The sequence below is a fragment of the Drosophila navojoa genome, chromosome 3 (assembly GCF_054131105.1).
Source record: "Drosophila navojoa isolate 15081-1374.11 chromosome 3, UAZ_NAV_1.0, whole genome shotgun sequence".
In the NCBI taxonomy this organism is placed as follows: Eukaryota; Metazoa; Arthropoda; class Insecta; order Diptera; family Drosophilidae; genus Drosophila; species Drosophila navojoa.
The window spans coordinates 14,595,698-14,612,368 of NC_142891.1; the positions used below are offsets into that span (position 1 = coordinate 14,595,698).

Sequence of the window (16,671 nt, forward strand, 5' to 3'; positions counted from 1 at the left end):
ATTACATACAAATAATTATACATTAATAGCCTGCATGAAGCAATTAAACCCTTCATCGTGACGTCACATTTACTGTCTAATGCCGCTCAATACCTCTCACATTTTCATTCCATATACTGCCATTTTGAGTAGAGTTGCCAGACTGCTTCGTGAGTCTTATAGCGGCCAGCTATAAAATCATCACTTCATTTGTTTTGGCGGGAACTTTACACACTTGTTTATTGTTTATCTTTCGCTGCTCGTTGTTATTATTTTACTCATCTTAAAATGGATCAATATCCTGATGAGAATGAAGAGTTTGAGCTGCAGTACCAGGATGAAATGGAACTGCTCGAAGACATGCCGCACGAGTATGACGCTGTCGACAACGGGCCGAGCACATCTCGTCAGGCAGCAGCTGCGCTCGAGCAACAACAACAAAAAGCAAACACAACTGTTGCGGGCTTCAAAGATGTCTCTCGCTTTAGCGACTCCACGCTGAACTCTCCACAGCTGTCACAGATCACATTTGGCGCCAGACAAAGTGACTCGGCTGGCGGTGGACCCGTCAATCGGCGTCTATTTGGTACGCCCAGGGGGCCGGCAGTGGGACGCGGCTGTTCGACACCAATGCAGCGCATGCCGCCTATAGAGGAAGTGCTGACTCCGACTGTCGACAGGACAGCGCCGCTGCTAAACGCCGCCGCAGAGCAACTGCAAGAACTGGGCCTAAAAGCCAACAACAAGCGCCGGCTGGAACGAGATCTCTTCGGCGACATTGACGATCTGTACCACGAGAGCTACGAAGATCCCATGGTGAAGAAGGCGCGCACCGAGGAGCAACGCGACAACGAAGCCATCGAGCGCATACTTGAGCTGAGACGTAAGATGCGAGAGTCCAGCAAAACGGTGCGCCAGGATGAGGTTTCACGTTTGCGTGCGCTGCACGACTTCAAAATGAAGAATCTCTCATACGAGATACCCACCTGGCCATTTATGGCGCTGCAGCGCAGCGACCTGGAGCGCCTCTATGTGCGCTTCCACTCGGAAGAGTACGAGCAGCGGCAACTGGAGATGCTCAGCGCAAGGGACAACCTGACAGGCAGCCTACTGGGCGAGGCCAAGCAACAGGTCTGGCAAGAGGCCAACGAGCTGGTGAGTAAGACAAAGCCAGGGAGGAAATAGTCACTTATCAAGCTTGCATTCCAGGTGCTGCGACGTATGGCTCCACCAACACAGCTCGTCAATCCCGAGCCAGTTGCTCCCAGCGTCGACACTGGACGGCTGTGGGTGGACAAGTACAAGCCGCGGAAATATATCGATCTGCTCTCGGATGAGATGACCAATCGCAGTCTGCTCTATTGGCTGAAGATGTGGGACAAGGTCGTCTTCGGCAAGGTCTTTCACAGCAAGCAGGAACAGCAGACAGCCAACACTGGAGTGGCAGCCAGCCAGCAGCTGAACAGCTTCAACAAGCGAACTGGCAAATTCGAATCGAACGGCGGCTGGCGACAGCGCAAAGCGCGCCAAGCGCTTAACACCAATGTGGATGAGCTGGGCAGACCCATGCAAAAGGTGGCACTGCTCTGCGGCCCACCCGGTCTGGGCAAGACCACACTGGCTCACACAATTGCCCGGCATGCTGGCTACAATGTGCGCGAAATAAATGCCTCCGATGATCGCAGTCCCGAGGCCTTCAAGTTGGCTCTGGAGAACGGCACACAAATGTCGTCGGTGCTGAACGAGGACAAGCGACCCAACTGCATTGTGCTGGGTAAGAATAGGCTGCTTCTGTGACCAAATCAATTTGTCATCCAAATCTCTATGCAGATGAAATTGACGGCGCACCGCGTCAGTCCATTGAGTATCTGGTGAAATTCGTCAGCGATGGCATCTTCAGCAAGGCCAAGTCCAAAGGCGCCAAGGCGGAGCACAATGTGCTGCGTCGACCCATCATCTGCATTTGCAACGACATCTACGATCCCGCCCTGCGACCACTGCGTCAAATTGCATTCGTAGTCAGCTTTCCGCCCATCGATGCTGCGCGTCTGGCCGAGCGGTAGGCGGTGAAGGTTACTCAAATGATTGCCCAAATTAAATTGAATTTTCTTTCCGATTCGCAGACTGCTACAAATCGCGCACAAGGAGCACTTGAAAACAGACTTTGGCGCACTCATCGCATTGGCTGAGAAATCGGGCAACGATGTGCGCAGCTGCATCTCAACCATGCAGTTCTTCAAGTAAGTTAAGAGGGAATAAAGGGAACTGAGGTAGAGAAGTGGTAGCAAGACTTTATCGATAAAGTGTGCAATAGAGAAAACATATAAGTATCTGATCAAGAGAGCTTAGATTGAAGAAGGAAAGCGGCATTCTGGATAGAGAGATTAGACAATATATAAATACAGCTGGTTGATGAAAAGAATTGAGAAGGGTACGTGGGGTAAGCCATTTATTGAGACAGTTGTGTAAAGTAGGTTATTATTATTATTATTAATATTTGAATCCACTAATTCATATTAATAATTCAAACATTTTGCAGCGCCCAAAAGCATTGCCTAACGCTTCAGGATGTGCTCAACAACAATCTGGGTCAGAAGGATCGGCATCAAGGTCTGTTCGATGTATGGGGCGCTATCTTTAGGGTGAGTTTAAAAACCTTCTATATTTATACTAAATTATACTTTTAGTTTAAATACTTATATATTAGTTTATACATGAATGGTTCATGATTCACTGGGTAGTACAAGAGAAGACGAATCTGCATTCATCTGCTTAACTCTCATCTCTCACATATACATATTGATATCGCTTAGGCTAGTCAATTTCAACTCAGTTGCGTATTTTCTTCGACACCCAGCTAACAGCTTAAATACTTAATGAGAACCCACAATAATCTCTAACTCAAATACATTCAAATTCAATATTTAATATTTTTATTCCTTAATTCCGCTTAAGGCTAGTCTAAGAGACATTCTTGCATACCCAGTTATGCTATATACGAAGCAACCATAAATAAAATAATATATGTATTCCTCTTTCACTCGCAGATTCAACGGCCAAAGAAGCAGTTGCAACAAAGCAGCTCGAACAATGCTGAGGAAGCTGCTCAGGTGACCATGACGAACATGTCCGTGGCGACGCGAGTGCGCAATGTGCTCGATGTGGTGCACTCCAGCGGGGATTACGAAAGGTGCGCAGACAGAAAGAACAGAAAGCAAACAAAATCAAAATCAAAATCATTTGAAATTCTTTTAGGCTCACTCAAGGCGTCTATGAGAACTATTTGCAGCAAAGGATGCCAGATCCGAATTTTACGGGCATCTGCGAGGCGCTGCAATGGTTTTGCTTCTCGGACGCGCTGCAGCATCAAATCGCACGGCAGCAGAACTACAGCATCTATCCATATTTGCAGTACGGTTTTGTGGTCTGGCATTTGCTCTTTGCCACACTCGCCTGGCCGAAAATTGCATTTCCCACGCGTGGCTTTGAGGTAGGCAAACGTTGATGGCCGGCGCTGGGCCTCGGGTCACATCATTTCTTTTCATTTTGGCATGTAAGCATGTGGACTCTTTGAGGCTGGCTCATGTATTATGCAATCCTCATTAGCTGGGGCAAACAAGCCTGGCGAGGGCCACAGAAAAGTGCATAATCAACACAATCAAGCCTTGTAATTTCTTGTGCATTATGTGCCTCAAATGCAATCACAAGATTAATGAGAGTTCTGCATAGATTTCGCACTGTTTACACTAGCCCCCATTCACTTGCTCTCCCAGACTTTTTATCGCTCTCTCTCTCTCTCTCTCTCTCTCTCTCTACCTCTTTTCAGTTCAATCAAAAGTCCACGAACCAGCGCAACATCTTTCAATCGCTGCGCAAAGGCATCACCACATCAGCTCAGGGCGTGGGCCAAGGCAACATTCTGCTGCTGGACACGGTGCCGCTGCTGAAGCGCATTCTCTCGCCACAGCTGCGCTCCGTGGCTGTTCAACTGTTGTCCCAAAAGTGAGTATGTGCTGGGAGGAGCCAACAAATATATTTAGTGATAGCTTCAGAGAACATATCGAGAGAGTCGTTTGAAGTTGTGGAACTTTATTTGAGTAGTACGAGCATCGAGCACGTTGTCTGAGTAGATTACCAAAGCATAACAAGAATTATACAAGACAGTCAGTATGTAGAAAATTATATGGAAAGCTAGTCAATTCGTTAGATTTAAAAAGTTAATTTATAATCCAAGAGGAGCCAAATTTTAAGGAAAGAAGAACTGTGTGAGGACTGACGACGATCTCGCGAGATTTTCTGCTCTTTAATTAAGTAGAACATGTTCTCTTTTATTACCATTTCATGTACTTTAAACTGCTAAAGCAAACTTATTTGGCTCACCTCAACTAAAATTCAAATTACATACCCAGAACAACTCTTATATAATATTTTCCCCCCAGAGAACAATACGATCTGCGCCACACGATCCAAGTGATGGTTGATCTTGGGCTGACCTTCGTCCAAGTCAAATCGGCGGAGGGCCATTACGTGTTTCAAACCGAACCGGACTTGGATACGCTGTGTAGCTTTCCAGGTGAAGTCATTGGCACAGCTGTGCTTAGCCGCATTATCAATGCATTAATGTGGTGTGTGTATTATAGGTTTTCCCGGACTGACGTTGCCCTACTTCAGTCGCCAGTTGATAGCACGCGAAGTGGATCTGGAGCGCATACGGCGCGCCGCGCCCAAAGGTGGTTCAGCGGACAATGCAACAAAGAGCGCAGCAGCTGGAGCAGCTGGGGCAACGGGAGCGCCTGGCTCGAAGCAGAAGGCGATTGCAGCGCGTCTGCCGAATCATTTGCAAACATTGAAGCCAAAGCAAATAAGCGACTTCAATGCGCCGCCCAAGCAGCAGGTGAGCCGTGGCTGCTTTTCACATATTTCGGGCAATTTGCATGCCTTGCATTTACTTAGCAGCAATTCTGTTGCAAATTTTCTCGTGGCGCAGCTTATTGAAATTTAACTCTACCCAAATTGCCACAACCACTCATCCGCAAATCCGGCTTCGACTTAGGGTCCCTCCGTCGCGCTGCTGCCGCCGCAAATCCTGTAAAAGCTAATAACCCATAAGGGGATTCGGCTGCCCATTGTCTTCGGGGTCGTAATGTGGGATCAGCGCAAACGAACATTTATTGCCAATCCTAAACGAAAGCGACTGCCAGCAACAACAACAACAACAACAGCAACAGCAACAAAATGTCCTTTCATTGGGGTTGTGCATTTGTTTAGGGGTTGCTTTACGCCAATTCACTTCATTTCTCTCACTTAGAGCTTGAAGCTTTTCTTTCTGATTATATGGCAAATTTCATTTCATTTTTGCATACACTTTGTTTCTCTTACATTCTTATTATTTAATTATGAATTTCTTGTATTTTTCAACAGCTTACGAAAGACTTCTTTGGCCGCGTCACGCACAAGACAACAGCAGCAGCGGCAGCCGAGGAAGGTAGGCTAATGGCTTTTGTAGCTCCAGCATTAATTGCACATTAATAATTATATATTCAAATATTGTTTTACAGCTAAAACTGATGCTATTGTTAAGAGTCCCATATGGTATCGCTATAAGGAGGGCTTCAACAATGCTGTGCGAAAAGATGTGCATCTAAATGAATTGCTTTAAGCAGTTGATTATTGTTACACTTGCTATTATAAATATATTTATTAATTAGCTGATAATGCGTGTGTTGTCTTAATAACATTTCACTTTGTGCCTTGATCAGCTAAATTGTAATGATCAATACAGGCGCATAATATTTACAGCTATGAAATTACTGAAAGACAGAACGAGATATATCAATCAAAATTCATGCTAAATTATAACAAATAATCGTGACATAGCAGATCTTTCACTTGACGATTCTCAAAGCACTTTCACTCACCATTCACAATGCGCTTTCAGCCACGCTCTATAAGTGGGTCCAGAGATCTTTGACATCCATCCATTGGGGCACACAATCTGGAGTCACACACGTCCCCTTTTGGCATAGAACTGTCGCATGGCACTGCTTATCGCGCTCCGTGGGCTATCGGCAGCTATCAGTGTATGTGTGTGCGTGTGTGTGTGTGTGTGTGTGTGTGTGTGTGTGTGTGTGTGTGAGAGGTGTTGCCGCTGTCAAGCTTGGCGTTGCTCTGGCAACACTTACTCACTCAGTGGCTTGCTCAGTTGTCAGCGGGTGGCTCTGCGCTATATACTATCAGCGAGATGACGATGATGAAGCCTTTGTTGTTGCTGCTGCTGCTCGGCTTGCTGGGATTTGCTGAGATTGAGGCACGCTATGTGCCCGGCATACCAAGTGAGTAGATGGTAGAGAGAGAGAGAGAGAGAGACAGAGAGAGAGCAGAAGTGCATCCACTAATTGCTTTTGTATTTGCTGCAGACATTTGCATGAAGCCGCCGCCCTTCTCTGAGGGCATGTGCACCATTGAGATCGAGGGCTTCTACTACGATCCAGCCACGCTCGACTGCCAGATGTACTCGATTGGGGCTTGCCGTCTGACTCCCGGCCAGAGCTTCGGCAGCCTGGAGGACTGCGTGGCGACCTGTGTGCTGGGCAAGCGTCGCAGTCCCGATTACTATAGGAATGAATGAGATGTTGGAGACAAGTAAAGCGCATTATAATAAACCTCTCTCTGCTATAAAAACAAACTGCGTCTGATTTTAATCGAGACCCGGTGTTAATCACCGCCCTGACCCGTGACGTAATTGTTTATTTCCAATGAGCATCTGAAACGTGCTTGACTTTGTCTTCTTGTGGCATGTTCCAAGCGGCAGCAGCCTAATTAATTGCCTTACTTAGTTGAGGCTCGAGCCATGCTTGCGTCAGCTCTTAGTGCGCTAACCCGAATGGGGGTATTGCAGTTTCATCGTCTAAATGGCTGCGAATCGAGAGATTACTCCACTTAAAACTAGACTTGTATATTTGAAATGTGGGTTAAAATATAGCGTGATTATAAGAGTTTATATAGTTTCTTATTAATAATATCAGTGAATTTTTAAACCTGCTTTTACTATAGTTAAGAATGCAATTGAAAATCGCATTTCATGTTTTATGAAAACAATAGTCAATATATATTTTCAACTTTTTATAGATAAAAATATATCAATGTATTAAAAAGAAAACAGATATAAAAAAATATTCAAAAATCATTTAATTATTGATTTGAATTTTCTAGAACTTTAAGTATGTTAAAAACATATTCAAGGAATCAAAATAACAGTAATCAGAAAATATTTTACATGCATAAATATATTTTATATTTATTTATATTTTTAAAAATTTGTCTTTTCATTTCAAGCAAAATTCTTAAAAATATATATATTTGTTTTTAAATAAATGAAATATATTTAAATATAAAAAAAAAAAAATAGATTTTTAAGAATTTGGTTTCAAATGAATATACATATATATTGTAAAACATGTGTTAAAAATTTTTATACATTTGTATATCCTAAAAATGCCATTATATTTGGCTGCAAATTGAGTTCTCATAATTCTTCCTTTATAGGAGCATAATCAATTATTCCCTGTTAAGGTTGAAGCGTATTATTTCAGAGTAAGCGTAGTCACGCTTCGTTGTTAGTCAGCCCTGGCCCTGGATAGTGGAACGGCCTTCTGCAACAGGTGCTCGCCGGTTTCAGCTGGAATCCTAACCGCCAAGCAGCGGTCCCCAGACTTGGATCCAGCTCTCGCACACTCGCCAGCTCCATGCATATTATCAACAACGCACATGCAGGCAGCGAGACATCGCAGACTCAGTCACATGGTTGTTGTTGTTGTTGTTGGTGTTGTTGTAGTGCTGTTATCAGTCAACGGCAGCGTCAGCAGCGGCTATTGGCAGAGCGCAACCAGATTAGGAATCTGTTCGCCTTTTGTTCGAGGTTTCGAGTCGAGTTTGCGACATCAGCAAAGCAATAGCTCAGCTAGCGATCAAATGTGGCGCAAGACCCATTTGAATATACATAGCCAAACATTGTGAATGAATCCAGAGAATCGTTCCATATAGCTAAAAGGTGACCGGAACAAGTCGTATAAACGTTAATCTGCAACTGTGCTTCTCTTTGTGCCTGTGCGTGAGTGTGTAGAATTTTCGGCTGAATTTTCGGTTGTTTCTGTGTGCTGTGCGCTGAACTTGTCGCTGTCGCGTATTAAAAAACTCATAAATTGCACAAGAAGACGAGAAGGCATATCAATAGGTCGTCGTATACTATACAACTGCTGCGCTTCAATATATGGCGAAAGGCAGCTGCCTCTGCTGCGCATTTGACTACAACTTTGTCGCAGCGACAGTCGACAGGGAATCTATGGAAATACAGATGATAACTGTGCCAGCCGCACTACAGAGCTGAATTCGCCAGGAGCTAAGCACACGAAATATATCTCAAATATTGTTCCTGAAATCGATTCAGCTCAGCAAAATGAACGCCTCGACGAGGAGCAGACAAATCTGGCTGCTATTGCTGCTGCTGGCCGTGTGCCTCGAGTGGCAGATGGTTGTGGCGCGCACACGTAAGTCTCAGTTCACTCGCTCTTATGTCTCTATGTCTCACTTGAGTTTATCGCGCAGGTGATTTGTGCCAGGTGAAGCCCACCACGAGCAGCCTGTGCGTGCCCACCACGGTGGGCATCTACTTTGATGTAGAGACGCAGCGCTGCCACTTCATGGGCTGCAGCAACAAGCGACTCTTCGGCTCGCTGGAGGACTGCGAGAAGATCTGCAATAATGCGCGACACGTGAAGCTGCGCATTAACTCGGCCAACAAAAGCAATCAAACCACAAATTGAATATAAGCTCTAGCAATAGCACTAGCACTAGCTCTAGTTCTTATTAACATCAATCATCGTCATCAGTCTACAACAACAACAACAGCAACAATCGATCCCCATTCGGCCAACAGCTATCAGACATCACGACAGGCATACTCGCAGGCGGCCTTGCTGTCGAATCGGTTCTCGTTGCCGCCGCAGCCGCCGTAGATGAAGGCCTCGCAGCGCCGCTCGAGCGGATTGTAGGCGTAGCTCTCCACATAGCCAAAGCAACGGCCGCTGACCATGGGCTGGAGGCACAGCTTGACTGCAACAGGTTCCACATTAGTTGCCAATTAATGGATGGCCACCTATTTTAGCCTTACCACGTTTCGAGGCGCCATCGACGTCACCCAGTTGCAGCAGCAGCACCGGGATCAGCAGCAACAGCAGCCGGAGCAGCTGCCGTAGCCAAGACATTGCGTACAACCGACTCGTTCTTGGGTTAACAACTCACTAAGCGCGCTTCGACAATTGTTTGTTGTTTCTTCTTTCTTTTTTTTTTCAAATATATCTTTTGCCTAGGCAAGATTCAGCGTTGACCAATTTAGGTGCCAGGTCGGTCATAGCCACAGCCAACTCTCCTACTCCAAAGGAGATTCGAAGTGTGCTTTTTGAGCATCCCAATCATTGTTTGCTCCAGCATTAGCTTAGATCATCTATTTATTTTATACACTACGATTAGATTAAATTTTATATTGATGTATATAGTATATAAGGTTCACAAGTTCTACTTTGTTGCCATATTGGCTTATAATATTAAATATCATGTATATAGCAGGTGATCAGTCTTTTCTTTGAAATATTTTCAAAAACATTATTGGTCCTTCAGGGGATTAGATTCAACTAGCTTTAAGTTAATGTTTATTGCTATACAATTATTTTTGTAAATATTATGTATCGGAGTTTCCTATTTACAATTGTTTGCATTGGTTTGCCTTAAGTTCAAAAAATCATAATGTTGCATTTATAACATTTATATAATCTGAATGCTATAACTATTATGTGGAATAATAATCTGGAAATACTATTTCAACTTTGACTGGATTGCGTATAGAGTCGTCTCACAATAATTCAGATTAAAATAAAAGCCAAGTCTTACAGCAGAAATATATACAATATATATAACAAAATGTACAAGTGTTTTGCTTGTGTAAAAAATAAAAGAAAACTGAAAAAAAAAAAAAAATAAATTTAAAATATAATATGATAACTACTAATTATACTAAAACAGAATACTTATAAAATTAAATATAAATTAAATTACATTTATATTTTAAATATTTTTTTAAACAAATCATTAAAAATCAGTAAAGCTTAAAAATATATATGTAACTTTAAAATTAATTAATTTTAATCAAACAGTAAAAAGTAAAAGATAAACTAGACTTGTATGTAAAAATAATTATTTGTAAATGTGTAAATGTCAAATATTTTATATAATTTTTAACAAATTTGTAGATTATTTAATTTTATCGACCACAAGCCTTAAACAATCTTTTTAATATTTAAATTAAAATTGTATCTCAGCTTCGCTGGCTACTAAGAGGCTCAGCCTTCCGACTAATACCCTACGTTCATAACACTTTTAGTCGCTGCTCACACGAAATGACGTAAAACTTTTGCAGTGGCAACAAAACACAAACATGTTCCGCATATCAATGGCAACAGCAGCGACTACAACAACAACAACAACAACAACAGCGTGAGCTACAGATACAGATACAGATACAGCAAATTGAAGTTGATTTTGCTGGTGGAATTTCCAATACATTTGCAAATAATAAAAAATAAAAAACGACTACCAAAACTCAGCAGAACTAGCTGGGCTTTCAGTTTCAACTGAAGTTGTTTACGCGCCGTCTCATGCATATGCTAATTGAGATACAGAGGCAGAGATACACATGGCCATAGCCCACAGTCAGCTGTATGTGTAAGTTAATTGAGTGAAGTAATGAGAGAGTGAGACAGCATGAGAGAGGGAGAGTTGGTTTAGCTGGAGCTCTCAGTTTCGAACAGTGTCTAATTTAGTAATTAAACGCAGTTTTGGATGACGGGCAGCGCAATTAATGTGTCTCGCCTGGGCAGCATTTCAATTATTTCGGGCAAATTAAACAGTTAACTGAATTGTCACCACACGCACAAGGACTGAACGAGACAGAGAGAAAGAGAGAGAGAGAGTGAGAGATATGTATGTAGTTAGATAGACATCATTTCGGCCATTCAATCAGCCAAATTTTCGTGTGCCACCCACGCTCCACATATGCTTTGGTGTGCTCAGTTGGACTAATGAATAAATAGCACGACTGTTGACTGCACTCCGTCATAATCATCATCATCATCATCATCATTATCATCATGAGCAGCATCAGCATCGTTCCCATCGTCGTTGTGATTAGCAACATAGTTAAGTGCTAATTCAATTTGCCCTGTGCATTAACACCTAGCTAACGTTTTTGCCCAGCCCTTGTCCGCTTATCCCTACCTCGCACAGGCCCACGTCTTTTGGGGTTCTGAGTCAGTCTAATTATTAACAACTGTCCCAATGACAAATGCATTATTAATGTGCCTTGCAAAGTGCAACGCTTGAGTCCTACTTAAACTTAGTAATTGCTGCCAAGCACGTGACTTACACCGAAGACACGAATTTCTTATGCAAATTATCGTATTGCCCCGGAAATTCTAAGTATTTCATTCCTCATTTGCTTCTAATATGTTTGTGTGTTTCACAAACATCAAGTGATAGCTGTAAAATGTTTATTGCGTCATAAATTGCTGTAGTTCGTTGACGAATGAATTACAATGAAATTAAAAATTAAGTCAGTCGACGAATAGCCTCAAAATAAATGAAGAGCAGCAAGAGTAGTCGACCAATGAGTTACCATGCAATCGGACTCATATAAAATCAGGGGTGTGGCCAACCAAGTAAGCTTTGCAGTGAAATGTTGTTGATCTCCCTTGCAGATAGGGAAATGCATACTTTATGCTTTGCTCATTCTTATTTTAAAAATATATACACATTCATAAAAACATAATCTAGCCATAATAAAAATTCTATTTTCTCTTTAATATTATTAAAAATCTTAATTAGCTTTAATGTTCTTGAAAGTCGGCGAGAAAATATTTCCAAACAATTTTTTAATATATGAAATAGTATATAATAAACATAAGTATGTATGGTATATATTGATATATAATAATGTAATTTTAATTAATTTAATATATAATATAATTATATATAATAATATAATTTGTTATGCATTGCATTTGATAGCTGTAGATTTTCTACCTACAATATTTCTATATGTAATAGGTATATACATACATGTATATAATATACAAACCTAATTACATGTATACATACATATACATGCCAATACCTAGGCGCGCGTGTGTGTAAATTTGATAATGAAGCTAGTTTGTGTTCAACACTTCGTATGCGCAATTTGAGCTAAACGCCTCGCTTAACACACACACACACACACATATATACAGCTTACGTATATAAATATATATTTTGTATTTTTCAAAAAGCTCGTTAGACAGCAGCTCTGAGCACAAAAAAATAGAAGATTCAGTTGTTGTTTGCAGTTATTAACGCGCAGTTATCAGCGATCACATTGAGAATGAAACGAATGATGGGAATGACCCAATTTCTGTGCTTGGCCGCCATTGTTGTGCTCGGCCTCGCACAGCTGGCTCAGGCGGTGACCACGGCCAAGCCCCAGCCGCTGGCACAGGCCCAGCCACAGGCGGCCGGCCCCACTAGCACCACCTCAGCCAGGCCAATTGCCAAGCAGCAGCCAACGCAGCCACAACGCAAACAAGGTAGAGTCTAAATAAAAATTCCTTGATTACTCCTTGATTACTTATGTTTTGAAATTTGTGACAGATGCGAAGTGCCTGCAGCCCCTGGAAACGGGTCCTTGTCGCATGAGCCTGGAGCGCTATTACTACAATAAGGAGAAGAACAGCTGTGAGACATTCAAATACGGCGGCTGCAGGGGCAACGACAATCGCTGGGGCTTCCGACAGACCTGCGAGGAGGCGTGCCTGGTCAAGAAGTGACTCAAGTTCTATGAATCAACAATAGCGTCACAGTCTGTGCATACCAAATAAAAGATCCATCTAACGTTTGTTTATATCATTCGCAACGATCTACTTTGCGGTCAATTACCATACTGAATAAGCTGGCCAAATATCAAATGTATTCTGTGTGAGTAGTTCTCAGTTAGTAAACAAGATGTTCCGCTTGTTGCTTAACTTAGCCAGAAAGCCGTATTTGTGCTTATCGTTAACTGTTCTCATAACAATTAGCGAATTCCGTGAAATATTGTGACAGTGGCTAAAACTGTTTATTTGACTTGAATTTCGCAGTGGAATTGCTGTAATATATTGAGAGACTCTAAAGTTACGGAAGATGAAAAGTTATAGACAGACATAAGAAATAGAAATAATTGGAAATGAGCTTATAGTATAGATGAAATTTTGTTGGAAATGTTGCTTGGCAAGTGACAAAAAATATAGATTATGTATTCAGATTAAATATGAAAACCTTCAATTTATGAGAATCGCAGAGAAGGCATGATTATATGTCTCTCTGGCAGCGTAGTATTAAGTATACAGATTGTATACAGACCAAGGCAGAGACAAGCACATCATGAGTATGTAAATTGTATAAGTAAGAGAAAATTCTGACACAATTAAGTACATATATATATTTATATAAATCGATATCTTCAAGCAGCACCAGCATCAAACAATATTGGTACTGTTGAAACTCCTTTTTATGTCTAACTTGCATTCATGAGAATCACAGAGAAGGCATGATTGTGAATACTACTTCATGCGTCACAATAATCAACTACTACTACCGAAATTCAGTGCCATCTCCTCCATGCCTTACTTGAAGTCATGAGAATCGCCGAGAAGGTATTTATTTACAGAAAATTGCTGGAAGATAACTGGGCTTGCGTTGTAAACACACCTAAATATATAAATGTCGCCTACATGGATATATACACATCTGTACTCATATAAAGATATATACACAATCGTTAATATATGCATGTGCTCTTATCAACGTATGCATATTAATTGAAACAGATGTGTATCTGCATACAAATATGCAAATCATAGATACAGATATAAACAGATGTCAAGTATAGACTATATACATATATAAATGATTCCGGAACTATCATATCGTTATCGACATTTGCTTAGTTTCCTGATTATAATTAATATTTTTGGTATGAAATTCAGTCTAAAGCTATATAAACTGTATAGTAGCAAATATTTGGTATAACAAAAACATACAACCATTTGAACAACACAATGAAAAACTGGGCAAATGATGTGGGTAATCCCTTGATTTTATTTGATGTGAATAGGTAGGGGTTTTTTCATTTATTATTATTATTTTAAGATTCTATAAATACTGCGATATAATATTTGAAACTTACTAATCAATTATGAGTTCATAAGATATTCTAAGTAAAAATAATAAATGCAAATTAAATGCATAAAAAAAAAGCAAAGCTACCAAAAATACTAGTAATAAAATCGCATAAAAATGTATTTAAAATCCCATTAACGACTTTACATAAATACAAAATTTTATATCCGCGATACTGATCGTCACGTCACTTGTGCCGTGACAATTGTTCAAAACACGAAAACAAAGTGCGTCAAAACAAATTGGGGAACTGGCGACAGCTGTGCGGAAGTAGCATATGATTTAGCTGGAGCTGAACTATCATAAAACTCTGAAATATTAATAGGTGCGTTGAACTGCAACTGAGGCAGGTGAGGACGTCAAGAACTGTCAACGAGACACTGTGATTTACATGCCTTGACGAATGACTCGAGCAAATACATAGGCTATGATAACGAAATGAACTACGATTACGTGTTGATTCGTTTCGGCTTTCAGTATTTAAGGCTGGCTAAAAGCCAGAGCTGGCATCATTCGCGGCTAAGAAACTGAAACGAAATGTGCTCAAAGCTCTCAATAATTGCGCTCACTGTGCTCCTGGGCGCCATGTGTGTGCACAGCGCCGTTGTGGATCAGTCTCAGCTGGTGGTGGAGAAACAGGAGCCGGAGGGCCAGACAACGCAGCCACCGGCTGTGGACGAGGCCAGTGTGCCGGAGCAGTGCCACCAGCCCAAGGTGACGGGTCGCTGCTTTGCCCTATTCTATCGCTTCGCCTACAATCTGGATACGCACGCGTGCGAGGAGTTCATCTATGGCGGCTGCGGCGGCAACAGCAACAACTTCAATTCGAAGGCGGAGTGTGAGAAGCTGTGCTTGGGCAAGGCAGAGGCGCCAGCAGAGACACTAGCATCCGCGACTGAGCAAAGCACAGAGCAGACTACGCAGTCACAGCAGTCGGCAGAGACGACAATCAGCACAGTCGCCTAATGGGAAGCACCCGGATAGTGTCTCTACATACATACATATGCATATAGTATATAGGTCTTACACTCTTAGCACTCGTCTAAAATTATAGAAATCACGTCTCCTCTATACCGACCTACCCATATTTGTACAGCTCTAATGAGTATGAGTACTTAGCTCCAGGGCCGGCATCTTCGGTTGGAGGGGACGACAGTATTAAAGTCAAATTTATGGGAAACGCCAAACTCGCAGCTGAAAACAAAAATAGTGATAATAATGAATAAATTGTCTTTATAATTATACATACATATATATACACTAAAATGATTATTTTTGTTGTTAATCTTAGCTACCTCGATCCTCTCCTGCTATTTATTCAATTTTTTTGCAGGCATTTGTTAATGAACCTTAACTTAATTTGTACACATGCCCACACACACGCACACACACAAGCAAACTGATAGCTTCATTGAGCACATATAGCCACAGATTAGTATAAATCAGTGTGAGCTGCCGCCAGCCGAGTTAGTTGTTTGATTGAAGCCCTAAAAACTGTAGAAAATGAAATTCGTATCAGCACTTTGCGTATTCCTCGCTCTATTTGGCCTATCGCTCGCTCTGAAGGATCGTAAGTGGCAGGGAGAAACTGATCCCGGGGAACTCTGCTAATTTTTACTTCCTCCTCCTCCAGCCATTTGCGAACTGCCGCCGGCAACTGACGGCAACGGCCTGATCAAGTGTGCCGCCTTCATGCCCAGCTGGAGCTACTACCCCGAGGACAATGCATGCAAAAACTTTGTCTATGGTGGCTGCGGCGGCAATGCAAATCGTTTCGGATCTCAGGAGCTGTGCGAGTCCACGTGCAAGGAATAGAATTACGTAATGTTGATACACTGAATAAACGATTTGCTGTGTGAAATCATTGTATTCATTGGATTAGTATAAAACATTTAATTAGTTACTCACAACATCTGTAAGCTAAATGTACAGTAATGTGAAGCAGAGTTTCTAGCTCTCCTCGGTCAGTCTGTCGCTCTAACTAATCTCAGTTTGTGTATGTGATTCTTAGCAACACAACCTTGTGCTCGTTCTCCTTACAGACAATGCAATTGTCCTTTTATTATTCTGGGACACTGCAGGTTACGTCAGATAAACTTAATAAGAAGTCATATTTTTCGCTGATTCTTAAAGACTACGAAGAGTGTTCAATACGCCCATTTACTGACTTTACTGATTCCTTAATCCACTTATCCATTTGTCTTGGTTTATGCATCCTCAGTATACATAGTTATACTCTGCAGAAAACCGAGCTAGCTTTTTTGATCGAAAAGCTAAAAACTGTAAAAAAGGAAATTCACGTCCGTACGATTTTTTTTTACTAAAAACAAGGTCCCTAGATAAACCAATATGAGCAAACTTATACTACCTTACCCATCCGGGTATAACGAT

General features: G+C 41.8%; 7 protein-coding genes across 8 annotated transcripts; 6 read left to right on the top strand and 1 right to left on the bottom strand.

Annotated features, from left to right (window-relative positions):
• The first annotated feature begins 164 nt into the window (after positions 1-164).
• cutlet (chromosome transmission fidelity protein 18 homolog) lies at positions 165-5,694 on the top strand. The gene is made up of 12 exons (XM_030387593.2): positions 165-1,134; positions 1,189-1,753; positions 1,810-2,038; positions 2,103-2,219; positions 2,519-2,621; positions 3,027-3,169; positions 3,235-3,469; positions 3,806-3,981; positions 4,419-4,552; positions 4,620-4,873; positions 5,401-5,464; positions 5,538-5,694. The coding sequence occupies exons 1-12, from the start codon at positions 268-270 to the stop codon at positions 5,636-5,638; spliced, it is 2,988 nt and encodes a 995-aa protein (XP_030243453.1). The 5' UTR covers positions 165-267; the 3' UTR covers positions 5,639-5,694.
• A 378-nt stretch (positions 5,695-6,072) lies between these two features.
• On the top strand, positions 6,073-9,602 carry LOC115563904 (uncharacterized). 2 transcript variants are annotated; one of them, XM_089258216.1, is made up of 3 exons: positions 6,073-6,091; positions 8,102-8,525; positions 8,584-9,602. In XM_089258216.1, exons 2-3 carry the CDS (start codon positions 8,435-8,437, stop codon positions 8,799-8,801), a joined length of 309 nt encoding a protein of 102 aa, XP_089114342.1. In that variant the 5' UTR covers positions 6,073-6,091; positions 8,102-8,434; the 3' UTR covers positions 8,802-9,602. The 2 variants fall into 2 exon arrangements, with proteins under 2 accessions (XP_089114342.1, XP_030243440.1); XM_030387580.2 differs by lacking the exon at positions 6,073-6,091 and having other exon boundaries at positions 7,805-8,525.
• LOC115563910 (protease inhibitor 1) lies at positions 6,131-6,664 on the top strand. The gene is made up of 2 exons (XM_030387592.2): positions 6,131-6,311; positions 6,396-6,664. Exons 1-2 carry the CDS (start codon positions 6,221-6,223, stop codon positions 6,605-6,607), a joined length of 303 nt encoding a protein of 100 aa, XP_030243452.1. The 5' UTR covers positions 6,131-6,220; the 3' UTR covers positions 6,608-6,664.
• On the bottom strand, positions 8,798-9,289 carry LOC115563905 (kunitz-like toxin PcKuz3). The gene is made up of 2 exons (XM_030387581.2): positions 9,149-9,289; positions 8,798-9,090 (listed from the first exon to the last, which is right to left on the bottom strand). Exons 1-2 carry the CDS (start codon positions 9,240-9,242, stop codon positions 8,918-8,920), a joined length of 267 nt encoding a protein of 88 aa, XP_030243441.1. The 5' UTR covers positions 9,243-9,289; the 3' UTR covers positions 8,798-8,917.
• Positions 9,603-12,380: 2,778 nt separating the features above from the next.
• On the top strand, positions 12,381-12,964 carry LOC108658633 (uncharacterized). The gene is made up of 2 exons (XM_030387579.2): positions 12,381-12,650; positions 12,715-12,964. Exons 1-2 carry the CDS (start codon positions 12,449-12,451, stop codon positions 12,888-12,890), a joined length of 378 nt encoding a protein of 125 aa, XP_030243439.1. The 5' UTR covers positions 12,381-12,448; the 3' UTR covers positions 12,891-12,964.
• A 1,533-nt stretch (positions 12,965-14,497) lies between these two features.
• LOC115563903 (putative Kunitz-type serine protease inhibitor) lies at positions 14,498-15,530 on the top strand. The gene has a single exon (XM_030387578.2). The coding sequence runs from the start codon at positions 14,818-14,820 to the stop codon at positions 15,244-15,246; it is 429 nt and encodes a 142-aa protein (XP_030243438.1). The 5' UTR covers positions 14,498-14,817; the 3' UTR covers positions 15,247-15,530.
• Positions 15,531-15,691: 161 nt separating this feature from the next.
• On the top strand, positions 15,692-16,149 carry LOC115563907 (male accessory gland serine protease inhibitor). The gene is made up of 2 exons (XM_030387583.2): positions 15,692-15,850; positions 15,914-16,149. The coding sequence occupies exons 1-2, from the start codon at positions 15,784-15,786 to the stop codon at positions 16,093-16,095; spliced, it is 249 nt and encodes an 82-aa protein (XP_030243443.1). The 5' UTR covers positions 15,692-15,783; the 3' UTR covers positions 16,096-16,149.
• Positions 16,150-16,671: the final 522 nt, after the last annotated feature.

Coding starts and splice junctions, on each gene's coding strand:
- cutlet (XM_030387593.2), top strand. CDS start 268: ATGGATCAATATCCTGATGAGAATGAAGAGTTTGAGCTGCAGTACCAG. Junction 1,135..1,188: donor GGCAAGAGGCCAACGAGCTG/GTGAGTAAGACA, acceptor CTTGCATTCCAG/GTGCTGCGACGTATGGCTCC. Junction 3,982..4,418: donor GTTCAACTGTTGTCCCAAAA/GTGAGTATGTGC, acceptor TTTTCCCCCCAG/AGAACAATACGATCTGCGCC.
- LOC115563905 (XM_030387581.2), bottom strand. CDS start 9,242: ATGTCTTGGCTACGGCAGCTGCTCCGGCTGCTGTTGCTGCTGATCCCG. Junction 9,091..9,148: donor CGATGGCGCCTCGAAACGTG/GTAAGGCTAAAA, acceptor AACCTGTTGCAG/TCAAGCTGTGCCTCCAGCCC.
- LOC115563903 (XM_030387578.2), top strand. CDS start 14,818: ATGTGCTCAAAGCTCTCAATAATTGCGCTCACTGTGCTCCTGGGCGCC.
- LOC115563907 (XM_030387583.2), top strand. CDS start 15,784: ATGAAATTCGTATCAGCACTTTGCGTATTCCTCGCTCTATTTGGCCTA. Junction 15,851..15,913: donor ATCGCTCGCTCTGAAGGATC/GTAAGTGGCAGG, acceptor CTCCTCCTCCAG/CCATTTGCGAACTGCCGCCG.
- LOC108658633 (XM_030387579.2), top strand. CDS start 12,449: ATGAAACGAATGATGGGAATGACCCAATTTCTGTGCTTGGCCGCCATT. Junction 12,651..12,714: donor GCAGCCACAACGCAAACAAG/GTAGAGTCTAAA, acceptor AATTTGTGACAG/ATGCGAAGTGCCTGCAGCCC.
- LOC115563910 (XM_030387592.2), top strand. CDS start 6,221: ATGACGATGATGAAGCCTTTGTTGTTGCTGCTGCTGCTCGGCTTGCTG. Junction 6,312..6,395: donor CTATGTGCCCGGCATACCAA/GTGAGTAGATGG, acceptor TATTTGCTGCAG/ACATTTGCATGAAGCCGCCG.
- LOC115563904 (XM_089258216.1), top strand. CDS start 8,435: ATGAACGCCTCGACGAGGAGCAGACAAATCTGGCTGCTATTGCTGCTG. Junction 8,526..8,583: donor GATGGTTGTGGCGCGCACAC/GTAAGTCTCAGT, acceptor TTTATCGCGCAG/GTGATTTGTGCCAGGTGAAG.